This window comes from Coregonus lavaretus (assembly GCF_964263955.1).
Source record: "Coregonus lavaretus genome assembly, chromosome: 22".
NCBI lineage: Eukaryota > Metazoa > Chordata > Actinopteri > Salmoniformes > Salmonidae > Coregonus > Coregonus lavaretus.
Window position 1 is genome coordinate 10,548,224 of NC_140009.1, and position 27,927 is coordinate 10,576,150.

Genomic DNA, 27,927 nt, shown 5'->3' on the forward strand with positions numbered 1-27,927 from the left:
TTTTTTGGCTAAAGACACCAGCTTATTCACACTTCGGGGAGATAGTCTAGAGCGTCTGGGACTGCAGATGATTCCGGAGGTACTGAACACCCGCTCAGAAGCACAGCTGGATGCTGATATTCTCAGGAACTTCCTTGCACATTAAGACCGTAAAAGTCCCTGCATTTAGTTTCCACCAACTAAGTGGGTTTTGGTCGGCATCAATCTCCTCCATGGAGCTATACAAGGCAAGCTCCTTCTTGAGTCTCTTGTGGGCTGGCATGTCTGGGTGGGGTCTCACTGGTCTGGGCTCCTTTTTTCTCAGTTATAATGGTGGATAATAGCCCTGACATACAAGACTTCCCCCGTTTGCTTGGCACGGGCACCTCTGCATTTTCCTCTGATGTGAGTTGGCTTGTTCTAAAAGTGCTTTCTCGACCTCTGGTTTCATTGAGACAAAAGGTGTCCTTGAATCTTGGATCAGGGAAAGTGGCAACCTTAAGCGTGAAATGTAAGTCTCTGTCGTCAGCTCTCACTTTCTCCTTCATCTCTGTAGCCAAGTTGCCATCTTTCTCAGCAACAGTAAGGCTTGAGTAGATTTTCACAGCAGAGGGAGAACTGAGGAGAGGGTGGTGTGTTTCTCCCTGCTGAGGGCATCTGTGAATCCTGTTAGTGGAGCCAGGACATCTTTCACTATCTCCAGTGTAGTGACATCAGTCGTCTTTGGCATAAGATGCACTTCTTTTTGTTATCAGAAAGGACTGCACAAACAGCTGGCTGCTGCTCAAGAAAGCGTTCTACCATCTCGTAGGCTGTGCCCTACCTTGTTGGTTCATCGTGGATGAGCTTGTGGTCTGGTAAGCCCAGGAGAGACTGTTTAGCTTTCAGCTGCCTATTCATAGGATCTGACCTTGTAAATCCTGACACTGTTTTCAGTAGCCTGGATAAGCTTGAGGGACATGGTCGATGTTCAGTACCTTGTTGATTGCAAGATCTAGGTTGTGCCCAAAACATGGGATCCAATTGTAATCTGAGAATGCCTTGCGGTTATTGGAAGCGTTGTCTGTGAGTAGCAAGCCCCAGTCCTCCTTCAGTGTCTCGTCCAGTGCTTCTCTTAGGCTCTCTGCTGTGTGGTCGCTGTTCAGACCAGAGCAGCCCAAGCACCATGATTTCATGTCCCAGGTATCTGAAACAAACTGAACAGTCACAACAATGTATCCATTCATTGCTCTGCTGGTCCAGAGATCAGTGGTGCATGAGTAGCAGTGGATGCCTTCAAATTGAGCCTTTAGGATTGCCCTGGTTTCGCTGTAGAGCTTTGGGATCAATGTGTTCATGAAGAAGTTCCAGTAGCACATATTTGGGGTTCAGCTTCCTCACCAGTTGTTTAAATTCCCACTTCTCTACTTTGTACACTGGCACATGGTCCACACAGCTTTTTGGCCTCTCTTGAATGTGGTTCATAATGCTTCAGGTAATCAAACAGCTTTGGGAGGGTCAGGGTGGGCTGGGTTTGTATTCATGTAGGCCTGCATTGATTCTGAAAGGAAAGAGGGAAAAAACAGATCTTAATTTTCTCCTCTATTGTCTCTCCCAGACACACACACTCGCTTTCTCCCTTTTATCTCAATCTCTGTCACACACTGACACTCTTACATACTCCTTTTTTCTCACTCCCTCACACACCCCATTCACTCCCGTACTCTCTCCCTCTCTCACACAGACTCTGACACACACGCACACCTCTCAAACTCACAAAATAGCTGTATGTAAAAAGGCTCTTTCTGTCACTCACTCACTCACACAAACACCTCTATTAAACTCACTCAAACGACCCAAATAAATATTCTGTTGCACAGGTGCCTTTACCTACAGATTATAATGGGATAGGCACTCAATATTCACTAAGTTAGAGGCCTAGTTGCAATGCATTTCGTTCCGGCACTGCAGCACCATCTGCTGCTCACGGAGAACGAACAGCCACTCCAAAAGTCAGGAGAGAAGTGGGTTTTCTTTATTTTATTTTTTTACAGTTTGGAAGTACAGTCCTGGCGAATAAACTTAGTTACTGTATGCTAGGCCTATCACACTAGCTAGCTAGCTACCTCCATCACAGCTAGCTACTTCCATCACAGCTAGCAGTGCTAGCTACCTCCATCACAGCTAGCGCTGCTAGCTAACTTTAACAGACAACGTCAGCTCTAGCTGTAGTTTGTTTAACAGTAAACAGTAGTAGCTAACGTTACAGTAGCCGTCCTAACGTTAGCTAGCTAGCTAATTTTCGCACTGCTTTGCTTTATCTTGGCCAGGTCGCAGATGTAAATGAGAACTTGTTCTCAACTCGTTTACCTTGTTAAATAAAGGTGAAATAAAATAAAATAAAATACAAAATTGACGTTGCAGTAGCTGACCTAACATTAGCTAACTAGCTAACCATAGCTAGCAACATTAGATAGCTAGCATATGCCATTTGCTATAATAAGTACAAAAACATAGCTAACTTTACATATCTCCTTTCTCTTCACTACAGTAGCCAGGTCGGGGTGTGTTGTCTGCAGGTGCGTTTCCCGCATTTTTTGCAGATAGGGCGTTCATCATCAACTACTTTTCTGTCTTTGTCTGAATGAAAACCAAAGTAGTTCCACATGTGACTACTCAAGTTGGGTTTCTTTATAAGTCAAGTAGTTGTTGGACAAACAAATTCGGTGTACCATATAAAACGGTACTACGGTATTCTAAAATGTTTGTTATCATAAGTATCATAACATTTTGGTACCGTGATATTATTGTGGTACTGGTGGCGCAGTGGTCTAAGGCACTGCATCGCAGTGCTAGCTGTGCAACTAGAGATCCTGGTTTGAATTCTGTTGTAGCTGGCCGCGACCGGAAGACCCATGGGGTGGTGCACAATTGGCCCGGTGTCGTCCAGGGGCAGGGATGTAGCTCAGTTTGTAGAGCATGGTGTTTGCAACGCCAGGGTTGTGGGTTCAATTCTCACTATGAAAAAAAATAAAATAATTTATGCACTCACTAACTGTAAGTCGGTCTGGATAAGAGCATCTGCTAAAAATGAAATGTTTGCTTGTTTATATTTTTACCCATCTACCAATAGGTGCCCTTCTTTTCGAGGCATTGGAAAATCTCCCTGATCTTTGTGGTTGAATCTGTGCTTGAAATTCGGTGCTGGACTGAGAGACCTTACAGATAATTGTATGTGTGGGGTACAGAGATGGGGTAGTCATTCAATAATAATGTTAAACACTATTATTGCACACAAAGTGAGTCCATGCAACTTATTGTGTGACTTGTTAAGCAAATGTTTACTCCTGAACGTATTTAGGCTTGCCATAACAAAGGGGATGAATACTTATCTGCTGAAGATGTTTCAGCTTTTTATTTGTAATTTAATTTGTAAAAAATTCTAAAAACATAATTCCACTTTGACATTATGGGGTATCAGTGACACAAACGCTCAATTTAATCAATAAAAAATTCAGGCTGTAACACAACAAAATGTGGAAAGAATCAAGGGGTGTGTATACTTTCTGAAGGCACTGTAGTACTTAGGGCTGGGAATTTCCAGGGACCTCACGATACTATATTATCACGATACTTAATTAATAATATTAATATGCCATTTAGCAGACGCTTTTATCCAAAGCGACTTACAGTCATAGGTGCCGATACGAAATGTGTTGCGATTCTCACGATTCTATATGTATTGCGATTCGATACTGTGATTTTATTGCGATTCGATGTTCCAAACATATTGGTCACCATATGTCTGCTGCAGAGGGACAAGAGAGAGCATGAGAAAAAAAGTTATCAGTCATGGAAATAAAAGTGCTGAAAACAAATTGTCTCCCTATTTAAAAAATAAGATGGAGAACAAGCTATGAAGGAACAATACAGGAGTTTTGGTGCAGGTACAGCCAAATAGCGCAAAAATATATAGTCAAAATAATATCCCGATATGTAACTATCGATTTTCCCCCCATCACTTGTAGTACTGAACTATACTCCTCTCGAGTTCACTGTACAGTAGACTACAGTACAATAAAAGTACAAGAGGACATTATAGGCATCTATGTTTGGGCCACATTAGAATATAATTTGTCATTTAACATACCTTGATTAGACTATAATTTAATGACAACAAAGATTATATTAACTCAATCATGATTGGCTTGATGAAGTTACCAATTTTAGATGTAGACAGTTCAGGAATACTTTCTTTTCCCCTTTTGATAAGAAATTACCATACTGTATTAAGTTTTTATATAAATTGGAAATGAAAAGTAAGTATACCAACACAAGCTTTACATTTCCTAGTTGGTGCTGCAATTTTTATATACTGTAAAGGACAGAAGGAGACTTAGAAAATAGTGTTGCATTAATTCAGGTGATAAAGAGTTTTGGGGTAAAGCTCTTCAGTGGAATAAACCATATGCATGTGTGCACACTAGAGCTAGCTCATAGCTGACACTGCTAAACACCAGATGGCCAAATTATGTTGGTCATTTATTTGGAGTTCGCAAAGCATTTTTACCCCCCATCCATCCCCCAACCCACTACATTAGAATGAAGAACAAAAAACAACCCTCGCTATTTTAGCTTTGGAGCTCGATGCTGCATCCTCTAGTTGTGTCTGACCTCAAATAGTGTTCTAAAATAGACATGAATGTTCCAGAATGTGTGAATTATTCAGAATGCTTCTGAGGTATGCAGCTTTAGCAGGAAGTATTTAGGCTTCAGGGGGAAAGGAACGCTTTTAAAAGACACGGCACATAAACCAGTGATCTCTCTCTCTTTCCCTATCCATGTCTCAATCTGTCTCTCTCCCCCTCCCTGTTTCTTTATCTGATTCGCTCTCTCACATTCGCTCTTCGCCTGAATTGACCTCTGCTGTGCTATTCATATTTTCCTGTAGCAAAGTCTTATCCCCCCCCCCCCCTCTTTCTCTCTCCCTAATATCGTTACGCTACATTTGTCACGTTCGTTGAGTACAGGATTGGACCAAGGTGCAGTGTGGTATGCGTACATGTTCGTTTATTAAATAAACACAGAACAAAACAACAAAAAGCAACGTAACGTGAAATTCTAAAGGCTAGCATCAAACAAGCCAAACACACAGAAACAAGATCCCACAACATAGATAGGCAACATGGCTGCCTAAGTATGATCCCCAATCAGAGAAAACGATCGACAGCTGCCTCTGATTGGGAACCACACCCGGCCAACATAGAACTAGATAAACTAGAATGTCAACATTCACATAGATATACACATCAATATTCACACCCTGACCAAACCAACGAGAAACAACAGGCATTAAAGGTCAGGGCGTGACAGTACCCCCCCCAAAGGTGCGGACTCCAGCCGCAAAACCTAACTTAACAGGGGAGGGTCCGGGTGGGCATCTAGCCTCGGTGGCGGCTCCGGCTCCGGGCGTGACGTCCTCTCCCTTACTGCCTCCCATTGCACCCCTAGTCCGGTCTGGACCTCGGCGCGATGCTTCCCCTCTCAGTCCTCCCACGATGCACCAAGCCCTGTCTGGACCCTGGTGTGGGAGGCCCCGACCCTGGAGAGGGGTTGACGTCTGGTTCTGGAGTGGAGCCGCTGACCGGGGCTGGACTAGGCACCGGTAGAGCGGACTACTCTGGCACTGGAGTGGAGCCGCTGACCGGAGCTGAACTGGACCCCAGTGGAGCGGACTGCTCTGGCTCTGGACTGGAGCAGCTGACCAGAGCACCGGTGGAGCTGACTGCTCTGGCACTGGAGTGGAGCAGCTGACCGGCGCTGGACTGGGCACCGGTGTAGAGCAGTTGACCGGAGCTGGACTAGGCACCGGTGGAGCGGACTGCTCTGGCACCAGCCGTACCGGGCTGGGGACACGCACCACTGGTCTGGTGCGAGGAGCAGGCACGGGCTGTGCCGGACTGGAGACATGCACCACTGGTTTGGTGCAAGGAGCAGGCACGGGGCATACCGGGCTGGCGACACGCACCACTGGTTTGGTGAGGGGAGCAGGTACGGGCCGTACAGGACTGGATACACGCACCACTGGTTTGGTGCGAGGAGCAGGTACGGGCCGTACAGGACTGGATACACGCACCACTGGTTCGGTGCGAGGAGCAGGTACGGGCCGTACCGGGCTGGGGAGTACCGTAGAACTGGCGCAGGATATACTGGACCGTGGAGGCGCACTGGAGGTCTGGAGTGTAAAGCTGGCACAACCCGTCCTGGCTGGATGCACACTTTCGCACGGCATGTGCGGGGCGCTGGCACAGGACACACTGGGCTGTGAATGCGCACTGACGACACAGTGCGTAACTCCGCATAACCTGGTTCCACAATGAACACACGCTCCTTACAGCGAGGGCGGGTAGTTGGCTCTGCTAACCTCTGCTCTAAAGACTGAGCTCTCTGCTGCTGGAGGGTTCATTCCTCTCTCAGCTTCTCTTGTTGCCTGGCCAGCTCCTCTCTCCGTGCAACCATTGACTCCTTCTCCCTAAGGGCCTCCTGCAGCGCCTCCTCTTGAAGGGAGCTCTCCTGCTCTATCTTCGCGATCAGCCCCCGTAAGGTGGTTGCCTCTTCTATCAGAGTGCTAATCTGCAGGTCTCTCTGAGCCTCCTGCTGCTTAGCCAACCACCCTGTGTTGCCTCTCGGGCTTCCTTAGCGGACGGCACCGTTGATCCTCTCCTACCTGGGCTTCTACCTTCGCCCAGGGTCCTTTACCAGCTAATATCTCCTCCCAAGACCACATCTTCCCCACCTGTGTCCAGGGTGTGCTCCTCCTGGGCACGCTGCTTGGTCCGTTGGTGGTGGGATCTTCTGTCACGTTCGTTGAGTACAGGATTGGACCAAGGTGCAGCGTGGTATGCGTACATGTTCGTTTATTAAATAAACACTGAACAAAACAACAAAAAGCAACGTAACGTGAAGTTCTAAAGGCTAACATCAAACAAGCCAAACACACAGAAACAAGATCCCACAACATAGGTAGGCAACATGGCTGCCTAAGTATGATCCCCAATCAGAGACAACGATCGACAGCTGCCTCTGATTGGGAACCACACCCAGCCAACATAGAACTAGATAAACTAGAATGTCAACATTCACATAGATATACACATCGATATTCACACCCTGACCAAACCAACGAGAAACAACAGGCATTAAAGGTCAGGGCGTGACAACATTAGAGATATAATCTGTCCATGTTGGGTTTGTTATAGAGCTGGATTGTTAATTGTGATAATACAATGAAAGAAGGAAGTAGAGATAACTGAACAATCTAAAAGAATGAAGGAGAGCTAATTGAAAGACAAACAGAAATACTCTAACTAAACAAAGCCCTGGCTAGGAATAGACTAACCAAACACAGAAAAGGTTTACACACACTCAGACTGTATATACTGTTGACCATTCACCAGTACTGTATGCTCTTGGATTAATCATTGAATCAAACAGACTCATATCATGAGAATGACCTTTCAATGTCAGTTGGACAATTACATTTTCATATCTCTCCTCTTTCAAGCTGTTCTTTTGTTCCCTCTTTTGTTCTCTTCATCTGCTCCCTCACTCTTTCTCTTGAATCTCTGTATACAGCAACTATGTTACAAAGTTATTTATATCACACACACACACACACACACTGGACCTCCACTTATGTGTTCAGGCCATGTTTGTGTAAATGTCATCTGCTCTCTAGTTCCTAAATCAACACAGCAGTTTCTTCCTAGAAAAACATCAAGGGGGTGAGGAATCTGTTTGTGTGTGAGGATCTGTGTGTAATAGTGGTACTTTACTTGAATGTCTCCTTCAGAATGGTGTCGTCCATCGAGATCTGAAGCTGGAGAACATTCTACTAGACCAGGACCTGAACGTCAAGGTGAGAAACACAAAACGTTAAAAAAAGAAAAAGAAAAAAGAAAGTAAAATCTGTTTAAATCGTACTTCTATTGGTCTATTGAAAATGTGAGTCTACTGATTTTCCACTTGTGCCTGTCATCCAGTAAGTGTAAAGGGTAGGTAGTTTTAAAAGACATGCATGCATTGGCCGGGAATCGAACCCGGGCCTCCCGTGGCCCCCGCGTGGCAGGCGAGAATTCTACCACTGAACCACCAATGCTAAGATGCTCTGGCAATGTAACCCAGGGCTCAAATGACGGTGGTGGTGGTGGTGTGAAGGACAAAGAGAAGGGAGGAGTGAAGCAGAAAGAGAAGGAGTGGAAAGTAGGAGATAAAGACTAGAAGGGGTTTAAGAGGCATATAGGACAAAAATGTAGAGTAGTTTGAATATAGGTTGATATAAAGCCCATGTGCTATGATTTATGTTTATGGGTATTTTCAGCAGTTTAAATTCAAGTATGTAGCGAGATCCTTCTATACCCAAAAAGAGTCCATGCATTGGCTGGGAATCAACCCGGGCCTCCCAAATGGCAGACGATGAGTCTAGCACTGAACCACCAATGCTTTGATAGAGAAATACTCTGTGGCCGAGAGTTATATAACAGTCAGGGTGAAGTGAAAAATAAATTGAAACAAATGTTGAATTAGTATTTAACTATCCGGCTCGAAGGACCATTAAAAACAGGCGTAGTCTTTAATAAGTTTGTATTTTTGCATGATAGACTAGCTATAGGCAGTATAATGTAATTAGAGTGTTATATAGTACTTAGCCTGTTTGCGACAAGGATTTGCAAATAAACGTATTTGTGATACCTGAGTGATCTAAAAGTAGGATTCTAGAGGTTTAGCCATAATTAACTTGAGTTGACAAATGCAATCCATAAGAAATGTTTATCAGGAATCAAGTAACAGTTGGAGGGACAAAAATGTACAGCACTTATTTCTGTGAGTTGATCTTACAACAAATGAGGAGCACATGGGTCTCCAAAAAACAGGCTGACAGCAAACAATACGAAATACTAACTCTGACTGGAAAAACACAATGACACAGGGAGAACACTTCTCGAGTACCTGTAACTCCGCCACGTGATCCGACACTGATACGTACTGCTTGACATCAAGGAACTAGCAGAGAAAACGGAGCCAGGGAACACAGGGAAGTGAGGGCATAAATACACAGGTGAATCAGATAGACACAGGTGACACCAATAGGCAGATAATTAGTCTTGACTGTGAGTGAGGAGGTGCCTGTGGTTGTCAGATGATGACACCTAGTGGGTCGCTCCGGAACTGCGACCCACTCCTGTAACATTAAGGCATTTGTCAAAAACGTAAAGTAGTAGTTTTGAAAGGTGAGATTATGATTTGTGTCTGATTGTGGATATTTTGTTTTTTTCTAGTGTTTTTCTCTAATTTTCTTAATCCGTTTGTTTCGTGCATTACTACACACACCCAGGAAGAACTTTTGGAATACGAATCGCTGGGTACTCACCGTCTACCCGACCTCCCCAAATTCCCTGAGACAACAAAACAATGGACTAGCTTCTTCGGCGAGGAGCCGAGCTGCTTGAGAGTCCTACCAGAGAGTACGTGGCAGGGTCTTAGTGAGATTAAGACGCCAGGTGACCCGTCCTCCATTACTGAGCATACTACTCGACAATGTTCAATCATTAATAAACAAACTTGACTAACTCAGAGCGAGGATCTTTTTCCAGAGGGACATCAGATCCTGCAACGTACTCTGTTTTTCTGAGACTTGGCTTTCCTTTGACATCCAGATGAATTATATACAAAGAGCAAGGGTGGTGGGCTCTGCTTTATGACCATTAACTCCCAAGCAAGGGGAAACGTACAAGGAACTTTCTGCTCCGCCGACTTGGAATACTTGGGTCATAAAATGTCGTCCTTTTTACCTTCCGAGAGAGTTCACTGGGATTATTGCCATGGCAAGGTACATCCCGCCCCAAGCTTGACACCAAAAAGGCTCTCAAAGATCTTCATTGGACCCTGAACAAACCCTGAGGCAGCGTTCATTGTTGCGGGTGACTTTAACAAAAGTAATTTGAGAACCGTGCTCCCAAATTATTACCAACACATCGACTGTCCAACTCGCCGAAATTCTACTCTTGACCACTGCTACACGCCTTTTCGATACGGGTATAAGGCCCTCTCCCGTCCTCCTTTCGGAAAATCCAACCATGACTCCATCTTGCTTCTCCCCGCCTACAAACAAAGAATCAAGAGGGAAGTTCCGGTGATCAGGTCTGTACAGCGTTGGTCCGACCAATCAGAATTCACACTCCAAGACTGTTTTGATCACGTGGACTGGAATATGTTCCGGGTTGCCACCGGAGATAATGTCAATGAATACGCCGACTCAGTCACCGGATTCATACAAAAATGCATAGATGACGTGATACTGATATTATCTTTTAAAACGTACCTGAATCAAAAACCGTGGATTAATAGCATCCTTGTAGGAAAACTGAAAGAGAAAGATGCTGCTTATAAACAGGGCAAGGTGACCGGAGACAATACTTTGGTTAAACAGGACAAATATGACTTACGCCGATCGATCAAGATTGGGAAACACAAGTATAGAGACAAAATGGAGGAGCAATTCACAAGGAGTATGTGGCAGGGGCTCCTGACGATCATGGATTACAAAAAGAAAGCCAGCCACATCACGCTCACCAACGCCACCCTACCAAACGAGCTAAACACCTTTTTCTCAAGATTCGAGCACAATGACCCTGAGCTGCCGAGGAGAGCCCCCGATGACAACGTGGGCTACACACTCACAGTCTCCACTGAGGAGGTATGTAAGTCATTCAAACGTGTTAATCCTCGCAGGGCTGAGGCCCAGATGGCATCTCTAGCTGTGCCCTCAGAGCATATGCAGACCAGCTGGCTGTTGTGTTCTCTGACATTTTCAATCTCTCCCTAGCTCAGGCCTCTATACCCACATGCTAAGGGAAAGTAACTGAACTGAATGACAACCGACCAGTAGCACTCACTTCCATCATCTTGACGTGCTTCGAGAGGCTAGTCAAAGTAGTGCTGTCCCCAACAACAAAAAAACTTGGTCGACCGAAAGTCGTCTGTTCTTTTGACCAATCGATTGGTCTGAATTTTTTAAGTGTATTTTTCCATATATAGACACACCATATGTGTTTTCATAAAATCAACTATATGCATTGAGCTTGTCTGATGCTTTAAGCTTACTGTTTGATTAAATAAGACACAAGAGGGAGCCAGAGATCTAGATAACCAGAAGAACAAAAACGTAACCTGACCCAACCATTCTCCTCCCTCTCCTGCTGGCTTTCACAGATTCTGCCCCACTCTCCTGAAGTTGCCGGTAAAAGGCTACACGAGGAGTAGGCAACCTTTCTCATGTGGAATGCCAATTTATCTTACCATTTCTACTGATCTGCCTGCCAGTTATGGTTTGCATATCCACATTTTCGTGGAACAGTTTCATTTCATTTATAAAAACGTCTTCATATCACAAAATTATTGTCATGTGGTTAATCAAAATTCTACCCAAATCTAAATGAAAAGGATACAAACCTAAAAAGTAACTTATATTGCCATTGCCAACTATGTAAAAATAGCCTATATAAAGCCAACAAATAAAAACTGAAGCCTGCAGGTAGAAAATATCCAGATAAAAATAAATATACTATAAATCACATTGGCTACGCATGGCCTGTCTGCAACGAACTTGAAACATTGTATCAACTATTAATTTGGGTCCGGCCCAAAGCTTGTGCTAGCGAACTTGCAACATTGTACCTCGAAGTATCCAGCACCAGTGAGCTCGGGACAGACACAGCTGTATGCTCTTTGCGCAAGGGATAAGAAGCAGTGCTTGACTTGGGCAGGCACCTCAAATGTTCTACTGCTTGAGCTCCTGTTCCTCTTATGGAATATTAGCTCAAAAGTATTGTGGAGCTCCTGCACCTAAATATAAACAGTACCAGCACCCAAAATGAGTACCGGAACCTATTTTAGTCCAAGTCAAGCACTGATAAGAAGTAATCAGGTAGGCCTATTTTATGACGTTTCCACTGGGATCAGAGTATGACATTTTTCCCTTTCACGTTGAGTGGTTATCGAAAGGGAGAGAGATGGAAAGATTTTCCAAATATATTGAGGAACTACTGTCATTCTCAATGGATGTAAAAACAGACTTCATTTGCTCGCTGTTTGATGTGAAGAAAACATCACTTTGAGAAGCTCCACAGCTCATTAGTGGTGGTGCGTTAAGCCAATCAGAAATTCTATCAGATCCTCAAATGGGCACATTTTTTAATATGCCTACATTTGCTCGCAGGCCAGGTAGCCTATAGGCCTACTTCTAAGCGTAATCAGGTGCTCACGTTCCAAACAAAAGACAATGACTAAATTTAATTGACAAAACTCGTAAATGGAATAAACCAAAACTTGTTTCTCACAAGTGTTGCATAGGTTGTGCGCTCTGCAAACAATGTGTCCACTCCAACAATGAGAACTGTCAGGGTGTCAAATGTGCAGCGGTAGGACGGAGTCAAGCGCAGGACACAGAACTGAGTATACGACGTACTTTACTCGGAAAAAACAAACACTAATTTCCATGCAGGGAAAACACACCAGCTCACAAAAGCGTATGACACAACGAACAAACATGCACAAAACCATGTGGGAACCAGAGGGTTAAATAGGGAATTAATCATCATAAAATGGGAACCAGGTGTGTACAAACAAGACAAAACAAATGGAAAACAGAAACGTAGATCGGTGGCAGCTAGAAAGCCGGTGACGACAACTACTGATAGCCGCCCGCACAAGGAGAGGCACCAACTTTGGCGGAAGTCGTGACAGTACCCCCCCCCCCCCCCCCGGTGAAATTCCGGACCGTACCCCTCCCACTCCACGAGGTACTGAAGGCCCCTCGCCCGACGTCTTGAGTCCATGATGGCTCGTACAGTATACGCCGGGGGCCCCTCGATGTCCAGAGGGGGCGGAGGAACCTCCCGCACCTCAGACTGCTGGAGCGGACCTGCTACCACCGGCCTGAGGAGAGACACATGGAACGAGGGGTTAATACGGTAATCAGGGGGGAGCTGTAACCTATAACATACCTCGTTCAGTCTCCTCAGGACTTTAAATGGCCCCACAAACCGCGGACCCAGCTTCCGGCAGGGCATGCGAAGGGGCAGGTTTCGGGTCAAGAGCCAGACCCATTCCCCTCGGTGCATACACTGGGGCCTCACTGCGGTGGCGGTCAGCGCTCGCCTTCTGTCGCCTGATGGCCCGTTGCAGGCGCACATGGGCAGCGTCCCAGGTCTCCTCCGAGCGCCTAAACCATTCATCCACCGCAGGTGCCTCGATCTGGCTCTGATGCTACGGTGCCAGGACCGGCTGATAACCTAGTACACACTGAAACGGAGACATGTTAGTGGAGGAGTGGTGGAGGGCGTTTTGGGCCATCTCTGCCCAGGGGATGAAAGCCGCCCACTCCCTCGGCCGGTCCTGGCAGTAGGACCACAGAAACCTACCCACATCCTGGTTAACTCTCTCCACCTGCCCATTACTCTCGGGGTGAAAAGCTGAGGTCAGGCTGACCGAGACCCCCAGAAGTTCCATGAACGCCCTCCAGACCCTCGATGTGAACTGGGGACCCCGATCAGACACTATATCCTCAGGCACCCCGTAGTGCCGGAAGACGTGGGTAAAAAGAGCCTCCGCAGTCTGTAGGGCCGTAGGGAGACCAGGCAAAGGAAGGAGACGGCAGGACTTAGAAAACCGATCCACAACGACCAGGATCGTGGTGTTACCTTGTGACGGAGGAAGATCCGTCACGAAGTCCACCGATAGGTGTGACCACGGCCGTTGTGGAACGGGTAGGGGTTGTAATTTCCCTCTGGGCAGGTGTCTAGGTGCCTTGCACTGGGCGCACACCGAGCAGGAGGAAACATAAACCCCTACGTCCTTAGCTAAAGTGGGCCACCAGTACTTCCCACTAAGACAGTGCACTGTCCGACCAATGCCAGGATGACCAGAGGAGGGTGACGTGTGGGCCCAACTGATCAATCAATCGCGGACATCAACCGGAACGTACAGACGCCCAACTGGACACTGGGTGGGAGTGGGCTCCGTACGTAACGCCCGCTCGATGTCCGTGTCAACCTCCCATACCACCGGTGCCACCAGGCAAGAAGCCAGAAGTATGGGAGTGGGATCCGTGGACCGCTCCTCTGTGTCATACATCTGGGACAGTGTGTCTGCCTTAGCGTTCTGGGAACCTGGTCTGTAGGATAGGGTGAAAACAAAACGGGTGAAAAACATGGCCCACCTTGCCTGGCGAAGGTTCAGTCTCCTCGCCGCCCGGATGTACTCCAGATTGCGGTGGTCAGTCCAAATGAGGAAAGGGTGTTTAGCCCCCTCAAGCCAATGCCTCCACGCCTTCAGAGCCCTGACAACAGCTAACAGCTCCCGGTCCCCCACATCATAGTTTCGCTACGCCGGGCTGAGCTTCTTCGAAAATAAACCACAGGGGCGGAGCTTTGTGGCGTACCCGAGCGCTCAGACAGCACAGCTCCTATCCCAGCCTCGGACGCGTCCACCTCTACTATGAATGCCAAGGAGGGATCAGGATGAGCCAGCACGGGAGCCGAGGTAAACAGAGCCTTCAGGTGACCAAAAGCCCTGTCCGCCCCAGCTGACTACTGCAGTCGCACCGGTCCCCCCTTCAGCAAGGAGGTAATGGGAGCCGCTACCTGACCAAAGCCCCGGATAAACCTCCGGTAGTAGTTGGCAAACCCTAAGAACCGCGGCACCTCCTTTACCGTGGTTGGAGTGGGCCAATTACGCACGGCTGAAATGCGGTCATTCTCCATCTCCACCCCTGACGCGGACAGGCGGTACCCTAGGAAGGAGACGGACTGTTGGAAGAACAGACATTTCTCAGCCTTGACGTACAGGTCATGCTCCAACAGTCGACCAAGCACCTTGCGCACCAGGGACACATGCTCGGCGCGTGTAGCAGAGTATATTAGAATGTCATCTATATACACCACTACACCCTGCCCGTGCAGATCCCTGAAAATCTCGTCTACGAAGGATTGGAAGACTGATGGAGCATTCATCAACCCGTACGGCATGACGAGGTACTCATAGTGCCCAGAGGTGATACTAAATGCCGTCTTCCACTCATCCCCCTCCCGGATACGCACCAGAATCGATCAGGAAGAGACTAATTCTCTCCTCATGACCCTCCTGCGTTTTCATCCATAGTGGAGCTGTGACCTCCCTAATCAGGCCCGAACCTAAAGGACGACTATCTAAGGCATGTACAGGGAAGGGCACATCAACAGGAACAATAGGGATCCCTAATCTACGTGCAAATGAACTGTCAATAAAGTTCCCAGCTGCGCCTGAATCGACTAGAACCTTATGCTGGGAATGCGGAGAAAACTCAGGAAATTCTATACAAACATGCATGTGCGCAACAGGGAGCTCTGGGTAAGTCAGGTGCCTACTCACCTGGTATGATCCACCAGTGCCCTGCCTGCTACCTCGACTCCCTGGGGAACCACCCCAGCACCGACCAGCAGTGTGCCCTCTGCGGCCACACTTGGTGCAGGATCCGGCCCCTCCTCCGGTCACCCTAGGAGCAGCACCTCCGAGCTCCATAGGGGTAGGGTCGGAGGTGCTGGGGGATGGAATGGACGGACCCTGATCAGGACGTCCGCGGGTGGCCAACAGGTTATCCAGCCGTATAGATAGATCCACCAGCTGGTCGAGGGTAAGGGTGGTGTCCCTGCATGCCAGCTCCCGACGAACGTCCTCACATAGACTACACCGGTAATGGTCGATCAGGGCCCTCTCATTCCATCCCACACTGGCCGCCAAGGTCCGGAAGTCCAGTGTGAAGTCCTGTGCGCTCCTCTTCCCCTGTCTGAGGTGGAACAAGCGTTCAGGTGACGGAGGGGTGGACATCGGTGTGGACGAGATGGGTCCCATTATGCCTGGCGAAAACCAAACACTGCATTCCACAGTAAGAACATCATACCAAAGGTCAAGCATGGTGGTGGTGGTGTGATGGTTTGGGGATGCTTTGCTGTCTCAGGACCTGGACGACTTGCCTTAATAGAAGGAACCATGAATTCTGCTATGTATCAGATAATTCTACAGGAGAATGTCAGACCATCCGTCTGTGAGCTGAAGCTGAAGTGCAGCTGGGTCATGCAGCAAGACAATGATCCAAAACACACAATCAAGTCTACATGAAAATTGCTTAAAAGCAACAAATTGGAAGTTTTGGAATGGCCTAGTCAAAGTCCAGACATAATCCCAATTGAGATGTTGTGGCAGGACTTGAAACGAGCAGTTCATGCTTGAAAACCCACACGTCACTGAGTTAAAGCAGTTCTGCATGGAAGAGCGGGCCAAAATTCCTCCACAGCGACGTGAGAGACTGATCAACAACTACAGGAAGCATTTGGTTGGAGACATTGCAGCTAAAGGTGGCACAACCAGTTATTGAGTGTAAGGGGGCAATTAATTTTTCACACAGGGGAATTGGGTGTTGCATAACTTTGTTTATGAAATAAATTAAATAAATATGTAATTGTTGTGTTATTTGTTCACTTATGTTCCCTTTATCTAATAGTAGGTTTTGGTTGAAGATCTGATAACATTCAGTATCACAAATATGCAAAAGTAGAGAAAATTAGAAAGTTGGCAAATACTTTTTCATAGCACTGTATTCATCACTGCCACAGTTGTTATAATGTGTATAGTGCTATTTCTATTATATTGTTTTTAGTACCATTTTCATTATTTTATTTCACTAGTCCTGCATGTTGAAGTTCGAAGACTAAGATTTTCACTGTACCCTGAAATCACTCCTGCAACCCCTGTACATGTGAGTATTAAACAATCTGAATCTGAATCAGCAAAGGGGGGACCAACTCCATATTAATGGCCATGATTTTGTAATGAGATGTTCAACGAGCAGGTGTCCACATACGTTTGACCATGTAGTATATGTAAAGAAATACATGGTAGTTATTTATATATTAGAAGACGGTTGGACTGAAATTTCCAGCGCTTACTTCTGTAAGTAGATCCCAAAATGGGCCAAAAAGGAAATGATGCATTGGCCGGGAATCGAACCCGGGCCTCCCGCGTGGCAGGCGAGAATTCTACCACTGAACCACCAATGCTTTCGTAGAGAGGGCTATATCTCGAGAGCTATATAACAGTCTGGATGAAGTGAATTAGTATTTAACCATCCGTCTCGAAGGACCATTAAATTATAGACTAGTTATAGGCAGTACAATGTAATTCGAGTGTTGTTACATAGTATTTACAGCCTTGCAACAAGGATATGCAAGTAAACTTATTTGAGATACCTGACTGATCTAAAATAATGATTCTAGAGGTTAATCAATAATTAACTTGAGTTGACAAATGCAATCCAAAAGAAAAGTTCATCAGGAAACATGTAACAGTTGGTGGGACTGAAATTTACAGCACTTATTTCTGTGAGTAAATCCTACAATGCTTAAAATAGTATCCATGCATTGGCCGGGAATCGAACATGAGCCTCCCGCTCGGCAGGCGAGAATTCTATAAGATATATTATGATTTATGTTTCTGGACATTTTCAGCAGTAGGGAGTTAAGGAATTTGTGAAAAACGTAAAGGGATTATGATTCGTCTCTGATGTGGACAACAACCTGTTTGTGACCTGGATTAGCTAATACATTTATTTGAGATACTGGAGGGATCTAAAATAATGATTCTACAGGTATATCCATAATTAACTTGAGTTTACAAATTTCATCCATATTAACATTTATCAGGAAGCATGTAACATGTAGCTGCTTTGTACAAATGTGTAAATAAAAGTCTTTTTTTTTTTTACTAACGTTTTCTGCATTTATCTATATGAGTAGATCCTACAGTGCTTCAAAATGTGTCAATGCATTGGCCGGGAATCGAACCCGGGCCTTAGTGGCAGGCGAGAATTCTACCACTGAACCACCAATGCCTTAGTGTTGTAATATTCTAGGCCTTTGACTTTGAACGGAGCATGCGTTTTGCTCTGTCATGGAGTGATTTGTGTCTGTTTATTTCACTTTTGTTTATTATCTATTTCACTTGCTTTGGCAATGTAAACATATGTTTCCCATGTCAATAAAGCTCTTTGAATTGAATTGCGTGAAAGAGAGAAAGAGAGGGAGGGGGGAGAAGGGGGAAACTTGGAATGGATGATCGGAAGAGAGTTAGTCAGACACTGAATTCCAATTCCCTAGACCACTTTCTGAACCATTGAAGATGAGTGAGGAAATGCAGTTGCAAGGCATATAGTGATGTCGGTTTATCCTTCCTAATCCTTCCTGTTAATATACATAAAATAAAATCTAATGTTATTTGTCACATACACGTATTTAGCAGATGTTATAGCGGGTGTAGCGAAATGCTTGTGCTTCTAGCTCCGACAGTGCAGTAATATCTAACAAGTAATATCTAACAATTTCACAACATATACCCAATACACACAAAACTAGTAAGGAATGGAATTTAAGAAAATATACATATATGGACAAGCAATGACAGAGCGGCATGGACTAAGATACAGTAGAATATTATAGAATAGAATGCAGTATATACATATGAGATGAGTAGTGCAAGATATGTCAACATTATTAAAGTGACTGTAAACATGATTCATTATGTAAACAAGCATACATGACTGTTCAATGCACAAAACCCTCTCACAGACATTGTCATCTGCTCTTAACATAGTATACTTAATTGCCTGCTGATCGGACATAAACAGTAGATGGGCTTCCCAATTTATTCAAACTGTTTGGGTAGGTTTTAGACTCCAAGAACATTCACACCTAGCCTAATGGGTAACCAGTTGACTGGCCTTCACAGCGATATGGATGGTAACAAAAAAGTCAACACAGTTGCAATGTATTTTTTTTTTATTGCGACTGGGTTAAACAGTATGTAGGCTACAGTAAAGAGTTTCCTATATTCCAATATGATATCGATATCAAATGGAAAAATGCAGCTGATATTGACATGGACTTTCCATATTAATGTTTGAGACAAATACTTATTGGTCATTGATTTGACAAGGACCATGTTCTTTATATGCTGCACCAGAGTTTTCATTGTTAGTTTTAACTGTCAAGCTGGAAAACACAATAAAATAACTCTGTGTTGACTGAAAGCCAAAGCTGTGAAATGTGTTGCATTGTGAAGGCATGCGCTAAGAACCAGCCTTAAAGACATGGTGTCAGTTCCTATAACCCAGCCCTGAAGTCATTCCATTCCTTTTATGGCAGTTCCTCCCCTTATATGGGTGCACGGCTCAGGGGAATGCACGGAATCTGCAAATCTTGGTAAGCGGACTGTTTTAATAAAAGTCACACACACACTGTCTAAGAGTTAAAGAAAACACAGACTATGTTCTTTTCTCTCAGCAGCTTCCATACTTCTTCACCACAGTGGGTATTATTCAGACCGATGCGGGAAATGCCATTCTGTATGGTATGCATGAGATAGACAGGGGAGGAAGTTGCCCTTAGATACTGATTCAAGGCCAGTTTTGCATATTCTCCTCTAATGGTTGAAGCTGGAATCCTTAATTGGTGAAACTGCCATTCCGTTTGGGATATTACAACAACAAAGAAGTTACTGCAAACAGTTTTTTTTCCCACGTACAATAGGACAGCAGAATATGCACTGCACATTTTTTTCCCATGCTGTAGAATGCTCCTTTCATCTGTTTTCATCAACAAAACCAAAGGCGCTGGGGCGAACAGTGGCGCTGTTTCCCCTAATGCAAATTCGAACTTTAAGGGCGGGATTCAGGGAGGGTTAGCTGATCTGAATGAGAGCGCCACTTGGTAAGAGGCGGACCCATAGAGTTCCCGGTGCAAGGTGAAAGGAACAACTGCCCTAGGTCCCCCGGTTAGACGGAGATGGCTCAGTAGGAGACAGGGGTGAAGAACACAGGTTTATGGTCAGCCTCGACACACCGCCATTACAGGAGAAACAGGAGATTGACAGTGATAGTGTGGAAATGTAGTATCAACAAGAGAAGAGAGGATGGGAATGTATTACTGTCACGCTCGTCGTATGGAATAGACCAAGGCGCAGCGTGATGAACGAACATATTTAATCTTTATTATCTTCAGTGATAATAAGAACAACAAAACAACAAAACGAAACGTGCAGTCCTACGGTTTAACATAACCAACAAGGAACAAACCAAACGGAAACAAGATCCCACAAACACAAAGGGAAAACAGACAGTTTAAATATGGCTCCCAATCAGAGACAACCAGCCACAGCTGACACTCGTTGCCTCTGATTGGGAGCCACTCTGGCCAACATAGAAACACAACAACCAGAACTCCCGACATAGAAATACAACACATAGAAAGAACACACCCTGGCTCAACATATAGAGTCCCAGAGCCAGGGTGTGACAATTACACAGAGGTATAGCTATAAAGATGTAGCAACATAATGTCAACAGTACTAGCAGGACAAGGATGTACCAATAGCAATTACAATAGTGCAACAGTGGCAGGATAATAGCTAAGGAATAGCAGTGTAAAAACATAGGCTATAAATGAAATCAAAATGTATTTGTCACATACACGTTTAGTAGATGTTATAGCGGGTGTAGCGAAATGCTTGTGCTTCTAGCTCCGACAGTGCAGTAATATCTAACAAGTAATATCTAACAATTTCACAACATATACCTAATACACACAAAACTAGTAAGGAATGGAATTTAAGAAAATGTACATATATGGACAAGCAATGACAGAGCAGCATGGACTAAGAATATTATAGAATAGAATACAGTATATACATATGAGATAAGTAGTGAAAGATATGTCAATATTATTAAAGTGACTGTAAACATTATTAAAGTGACTAGCGTTCCATTTCTTAAAGTGGCCAGTGATTTCAATAGGCAGCAGCAGCCTCTAATGTGCTAGTGATGGCTATTTAACAGTCTGATGGCCTTGAGATAGAAGCTGTTTTTCATTCTCTCGGTCCCAGCTTTGATGCACCTGTACTGACCTCGCCTTCTGGATGATAGCGGGGTGAACAGGCAGTGGCTCGGGTGGTTGATGTCCATTATCTTTTTGGCCTTCCTGTGACATCGGGTGCTGTATGTGTCTTGGAGGGCGGGTAGTTTGCCCCCGATAATGCGTTCGGCAGACTGCACCACCCTCTGGAGAGCCCTGCAGTTGCGGGCGGTGCAGTTGCCGTACCAGGTGGTGATACAGCCCAACAGGATGCTCTCAATTGTGCATCTGTAAACGTTTGTGAGGGTTTTAGGTGCCAAGACAATTTCTTCAGCCTCCTGAGGTTGAAGAGGCTCTGTTGCGCCTTCTTCACCACACTGTCTGCGTGGGTGGACCATTTCAGTTTGTCGGTGATGTGTACGCCAAGGAACTTGAAGCTTTCCACCTTCTCCACTGTGGTCCCGTCAATGTGGATAGGGGGGGTGCACCCTCTGCTGTTTCCTGAAGATAAGATGTACTTTATTTTCCATTACCTTACAGATTGGAAATGTGTGTTTATACTCATAACCCAATGCCCGAGAGACACACACACACCACGAGGGGCTGAAAGCAATGGGTCAGCCACCGTGCAGCGCCCCCTGGAGCAAATGTAGGGGGTTAAGTGCCTTGCTCAAGGGCACAACGGCAGGGGCCGGTATCTAGGATGATGCCAGCAACCATCCGGTTGTCGGCTCACTCTGCACCAGTTTTCCCAGTCTGAGCTGGGATTCGACCAGCTTCTCTAATTATAGCTAGGCTACCTGCTATAATGGTTAAGGCTAATGGTCTAGACAACAATAGCAGTGTAATACCATCAATGGTAATAATAGACCAGAAGTAATGCTATACAGGCTAATACACTGTAATAATAGGATTAATAGCAGCAAGGCTAACAGCATAGCAGCAATGGGCGAAATGCACTGCACATAGGCAATGACTTAAGAAGCTCAACATAATAGCAGCTAATTATTAGCAACAGGCTAATAGAGAATACAGTACACACAATAAAGCTACTAGCACACATTAACAGCTAGACTAAGGAAAGGTTAAGCATTATAGCTGAAAGGCTAATAAGCTAATAGGAAAAGGATATAAGCTAACACCATAAGCTAACACAACATAAGAGTAAAACCATACATAGGCAAGCATAAGTTAGCATTGAATGTTAGCATTCCAGTCAGCATGCTAAGTGGCTAATTATGATACAATACGGCTATGGGGGCCGCCATCTTGGAATGGTCACATGACAATAATAACAACCGGAAACAGCGGCCATATTTGATATGTTAATTAACTCGCGGCCTGCAGCCATCTTAGGCCTATAGGTTTCAATAGCAAATAGTGTGACTTGTGAGAAACAACAGCAAAGTACTCATAAATGGATAAAACAGGCTATGTAACATGGCATAGTACTAGGAGGTAAAATACTAACATACTGTAGTTACGGAATACCAGTTGGATAAAAGTTGAATAGTTTGTAAGCAGGTAACAAGGGATTGTTACATAGGAATACAACAGCTGCATAAACTAATACACAAAGGCACTCTGGCTCCACAAAGTCCACTTACTTTGGGCAGTGACGCTCACACACTAAAGGAGTCCAGGGGAAATGTGTCCACAGGTGGTAATCAAGAGAGAACCATTGCACACTCCCAGAATCTTGGCTGGTGTGTAAAACCCGCAAATTCAGACAAACAAAAAGGTGTAATTGCAACCAATCAGGGGTCAGTTTGCCAAGGTCAGGGAAGTGAGAGAGTTCAACAGCCAGACACCTCTGCACCGGAAGAAGGAGAGATGTCAGAGTGAGCTGCAAAAACGTATACGATTCTGATCAGACCCTACACCCAAAAGAGGGCACTACTTTCATCCACCTCTGGCCTGCTAGACATTTACATTTTACTCATTTAGCAGACACTCTTATCCAGAGCAACTTACATACATTATTTGATTATTTATTTTTTTCACACCCCCCGTGGGAATCGAACCCACAACCCTGGCGTTGCAAACACCATGCTCTACCAACTGAGCTACATCCCCTGCCGGCCATTCCCTCCCCTACCCTAGACGACGCTGGGCCAATTGTGCGCCGCCCCATGGGTCTCCCGGTCGCAGCCAGCTACGACAGAGCCTGGATTCGAACCAGGATCTCTAGTGACACAGCTAGCACTGCGATGCAGTGCCTTAGACCACTGAGCCTACTGAGCTCCCCTACCTCTACGGAAGCACAGTTCCCGCTCAGCCCAGTCAAAGCTATTCGCTGCTCTGGCACCCCAATGGTGGAACAAGCTCCCCCACGATGCCAGGACAGCGGAGTCACTGACCACCTTCCGGAGACACTTGAAACCCTACCTCTTTAAGGAATACCTGGAATAGTATAAAGTAATCCTTCTTCCCCCAACTCCCATTAAAAAAAAAAAAAGGTGATTGTCCCACTGGCTATCATAAGTTGAATGCACCAATTTGTAAGTCGCTCTGGATAAGATGATGATGTAAATGTAAATGTAAATGTAAAGATTGGGGGAGCCAGAGAGGTTTTCCACATGATTCTAGATATATGCCTAAGGGCAACCTTGACCCAGAGCCATGGGGTACTGGGTGTAAAATACTAAAAGCTTATCTGGGAGGACCATGACTAACGGATATTACTAGAGAGCTACATGTGCCAGTGGATACTGTTCAGCCACCACAGGTCTGTCTGGCAAGAACAAGTCCAAGATATCTTCAGACAGGTTCATTACTGATCTAAGGGTTCACCACACCACACTTATCTTATAGACAGTAAACGTGGTAAGTGGTTCTATGGAAAATAATAAAAATAAAAATAAATAAATAGCCTACAGCGCATCTCTGGAATGTCAAAATAGGCTATATATAATGTACATCCACATACTGCAAACTGTAGGAATATACCGGGTAGGATACAGTAATAACATAATATCTATGCATTGCCATGAACACTATAATGACCGGACAGTAAAAGCAGTTATATGACTGAATACAACAATGTAGCATACAGGTAAAAAACGCACCAAATGAGAATTACCACTGATAAGCATAGGCAGTTCTACACCAATAGAGCCTTTTCCAATACGACACACTAACGTTACGCACATATGCGCGCGACTCGTGTCTGCAGTAAGAAAGCCATCGCCATCTGCGCCCATTCAACATAACCTAGATTAACGTTTTTATTACTTCTAAACAACATAACTTTTTGGGGGTTCTCATACGCTTACAAGGATGTTTTGATTCTTGCTTGAACAGTCGTTAAGATTATATTTGGTTGTGATCTTTGCAAAATAACTATTTTGGATGCAGCAGTTGATAGCTAGAATGCTAAGCTAACGCTCATTGATATAGGCTGTAGGAAAAGCTAGCCAAAGAGCAAATTTACTGGTTGAAGTGTTTTTTAAGTATAATGTAGTTAGTTGATTTGCGATGATGACAAACATTATATTAAGCAGGACATCTAGCAGGGCAGAAATTTTACGAACTGACTTGTTGGAAAGGTGGCATCCTATGATGGTGCCACCTCTTCAGTAAGACCATTCTACTGCCAATGTTTGTCTATGGAGATTGCATGGATGTGTGCTCAATTTTATATACCTGCTAAAATGACAACAACAACAAAATTATATATATATATATATATATATATATATATATATATATATATATATATATATATATATATATATATACCTGTCAGCAACGGGTGTGGCTGAAATAGCCGAATCCACTAATTTGAAGGGCTGTCCACATGCTTTTGTATATACAGTATAGTGTAACTTTCATAATATTTCCCCTAATGTTATTAGCCTACGTCCTCTTTCTCTCTCTTTGCTTCATTCCTTCCTCCCTTTCAATAGTTAAATGAAATACGTTTTGTTGTCCTTATCTTCATCGTTCTAATGACATCCTTGAATAATATAGGACTAGAATTACATGCAGAAGGCTTTCACTTCTCTTCATGAAGATTGAATGGTTATGGGTCTGAATAAATAACTGCTATAGCCAACCGCCATCGCGCGTTCGCTCTTCTTTCAAACTACCCTTGAGTTCTATTGGCTGCTGTATTTAATATTCAGCAAACAAGAGCTTGCGTCCCTCTTCAAAATAGTCTATTGGTATAAGAAATAAAAAATAAAAAATGTCCAGCAAGCTATTCTAGACTAGTGAGGCCAGCGGAGCACAGGTGTGTGCATTTGCGCAAGAGACAGAGGCTATAAGCCAATCAGCATTCACGGCTCGAACTACATGATTACAAATCTCATTATAAACTGGGTGGTTCGAGCCCGTGGTATACCACAGGTATGACAAAGTATTTATTTGTACTGCTCTAATTACGTTGGTAACCAGTTTATAATAGCAATAAGGCACCTCAGGGGTTTGTGGTATATGGCCAATATACCACGGCTAAGGGCTGTATCCAGGCACTCCGCGTTGCGTCGTTCAAGGAACAGCCCTTAGCCTTGGTATATTGGCCATATACCACACCTCCTCGTGCCTTATTGCTTAATTATACAACAGGTGGGTCTAATCCTGAATGCTGATTGGTTAAAATATACATCTAGATATTATCTCACATTTCTTTTAGACTAACATTTCATTTTCAACAGCGGAGATTTGTATAAACCTTGCTGTCTGTCTCTCCGACATTTGCAACATTGTTTCAATATTCAAATGCGATCTCCAGCTGTCCCATAGTAATGAATGTGAAGGGGGCAGGAGTCTGGACGAGACAGACAGGCAGGCAGCGTTTCTCAGCCAGTCGAAATCATGAATCAGCTGGCATAATTTTTATGGATATATACAAATAAATGTCAATTGAAAAAAGGTCAAACGAAATACAGCTAGTTTGCAGTCTTTCCTGCTTCAGTTTGAAGTGATAGTGTTAGCTTTGTTGTTGGCTAGCTCCTCTGAACAACAGTGTCCTTGACGAGTGAGCACATTTTCTATGCCACGCGAAATCGCGCCCCATTAGCTCATTGTTATCGACGTATCCAAATACATGTAACTAGAAAACACCTTAAACAAATGCAAATGCAGCTACTGTTGTTATTCTGGCTGCACTATTTGACGTGACTGTAAATTAGCCGTAGTTGGCTAGCTAGCAAGCAAGGGATAAGAATGTTGCCAGCCAGTATGGCAATGGAACATTTAGAACGAACGACTGGGTCCATAGATACAGAACAAAAAGACTGAGCGACTGGGTCGCGTCTCTGGCAACCGAACGGATAGAACGAACGACCAGCCTGCCTTGGTAGTAACCCTAGATTTGTGTCGGGACTATATCTTGTGGAAGGATGAAATGGTATGAACAAATTCTGCTTCGTCTCGGGCCTAACAACACCCGTGCCAATATATCCATTATCACTTAATTGGCCAACATTTGCATATCATTTTCATATTGTTATTTGAAGTGTCAAATAGTGTTATTTGAAGAGACAAATAGTGTTATTTGACGTGTATCTTTCTTGACACGCAAAGACCCAAACGGTGTTCCATAGTCAGGGAACAATTGTTCTTGTAAAAACATTAGCATTAGTTTTGACCATTTTGATTGACTTTACTTAATTTCACCATTCCAACCAGATACTTTTATGGGTAGGTAAAGTGAGCATTTCTGGAAATGTAGCTTCACCTTGATGTTATGTTCTATCCCTCCGCTGATGGCATGACAACCTGGTTACAACAGGTTGTAAAACGTGTAAAATATTTAGAGAATTCTTTCCATCTAAAGATAGTACCTGCCTGGTAGATGATTTTGGTTGGCCTAATATTATTATGATACTGTTTTGACAAACTGTAAGCACCTATAATAGTCAGTGATGGAAAAAGTACCCAATTGTCATACTTGAGTAAAAGTAAAAGATACCTCAATAGAACATGACTCAAGTAAAAGTGAGCCACTCAGTAAAATACTACTTGAGTAAAAGTCTAAAAGTATTTGGTTTTAAATATACTTAAGTATCAAAAGTAAATGTAATTGCAAAAATATACTTAAGTATCAAAAGTAAAAGTAAAAGTATAAATAATTTCAAATTACTTCTATTAGGCAATCCAAACAGCAGTTTTCTTGTTTTTTAAATTTACGGATAGTCAAGGGCACACTGCAACACTCAGATATAATTTACAAATGAAGCATTTTTGTTTAGTGAGTCCGCCACGTCAGAGGCAGTAGGGATGACCATGGATGTTCTTTAGATAAGTGTGTGAATTTATCCATTTTCCTGTCCTGTTAAGCATTCAAAATATAACGAGTACTTTTGGGTGTCAGGGAAAATATATGGTGTAAAAAGTACATTATTTTCTTTAGGAATGTAGTGGAGTAGAAGTAAAAGTTGTAAAAAATATATAAATAGTAAAGTAAAGTACAAATACCCAAAAGCACTTTAAAGTATTTTTACTTAAGTATTTTACACATTACTGATAATAGTTTTCCACTGACCCAGTTTCTCTGTAGTGATAGGCGTATGAGGGGAGAGACAGTAGGTAGCTTGCATACCTTCCAAGCCTCTGATAATAGTTCAGCTAATCCTCATGCACGTGTGGGCAGAGGAGATATGGAGAGAGGCGGTGTGTATGTATGTGTGTGTGTGTGTGTCAGGGCAAAATAATGCCTCTTCTAAGAACTAGAGGAAGGAAATGAGAGCAGGAATGGCACGCAGGCTTAACTCTGGCCAGCTGACTGGTGCTGGAGCCAGGTAGAATTTACAATGCACACACACTTCCCCAATTATGATATAAATGAACTATAATATATTTTTAAACACACACATACAAAGATGTAGGATCTTAAGTTGATCAGGAAAAAATAGATGAGCTTCATGATTGACATAAAAAATTCACTGAAAACAAACACTAACACACGGTTATATTAACAGTATTGCACTTTTCATGTAGCCTAATTTTGGCCAGCTAATAGCCTAAC

General features: G+C 44.2%; 1 protein-coding gene across 1 annotated transcript in view; it reads left to right on the forward strand.

Annotated features, from left to right (window-relative positions):
- LOC311150251 (NUAK family SNF1-like kinase 1) overlaps positions 1-27,927 on the forward strand; it is a 48,190-nt gene that overhangs the window by 17,407 nt on the left and 2,856 nt on the right. Inside the window, exon 4 of the mRNA XM_084187629.1 lies at positions 7,811-7,876. Coding sequence (XP_084043755.1) covers positions 7,811-7,876 — 66 coding nt within the window. The remainder of the gene's footprint in view (positions 1-7,810; positions 7,877-27,927) is intronic.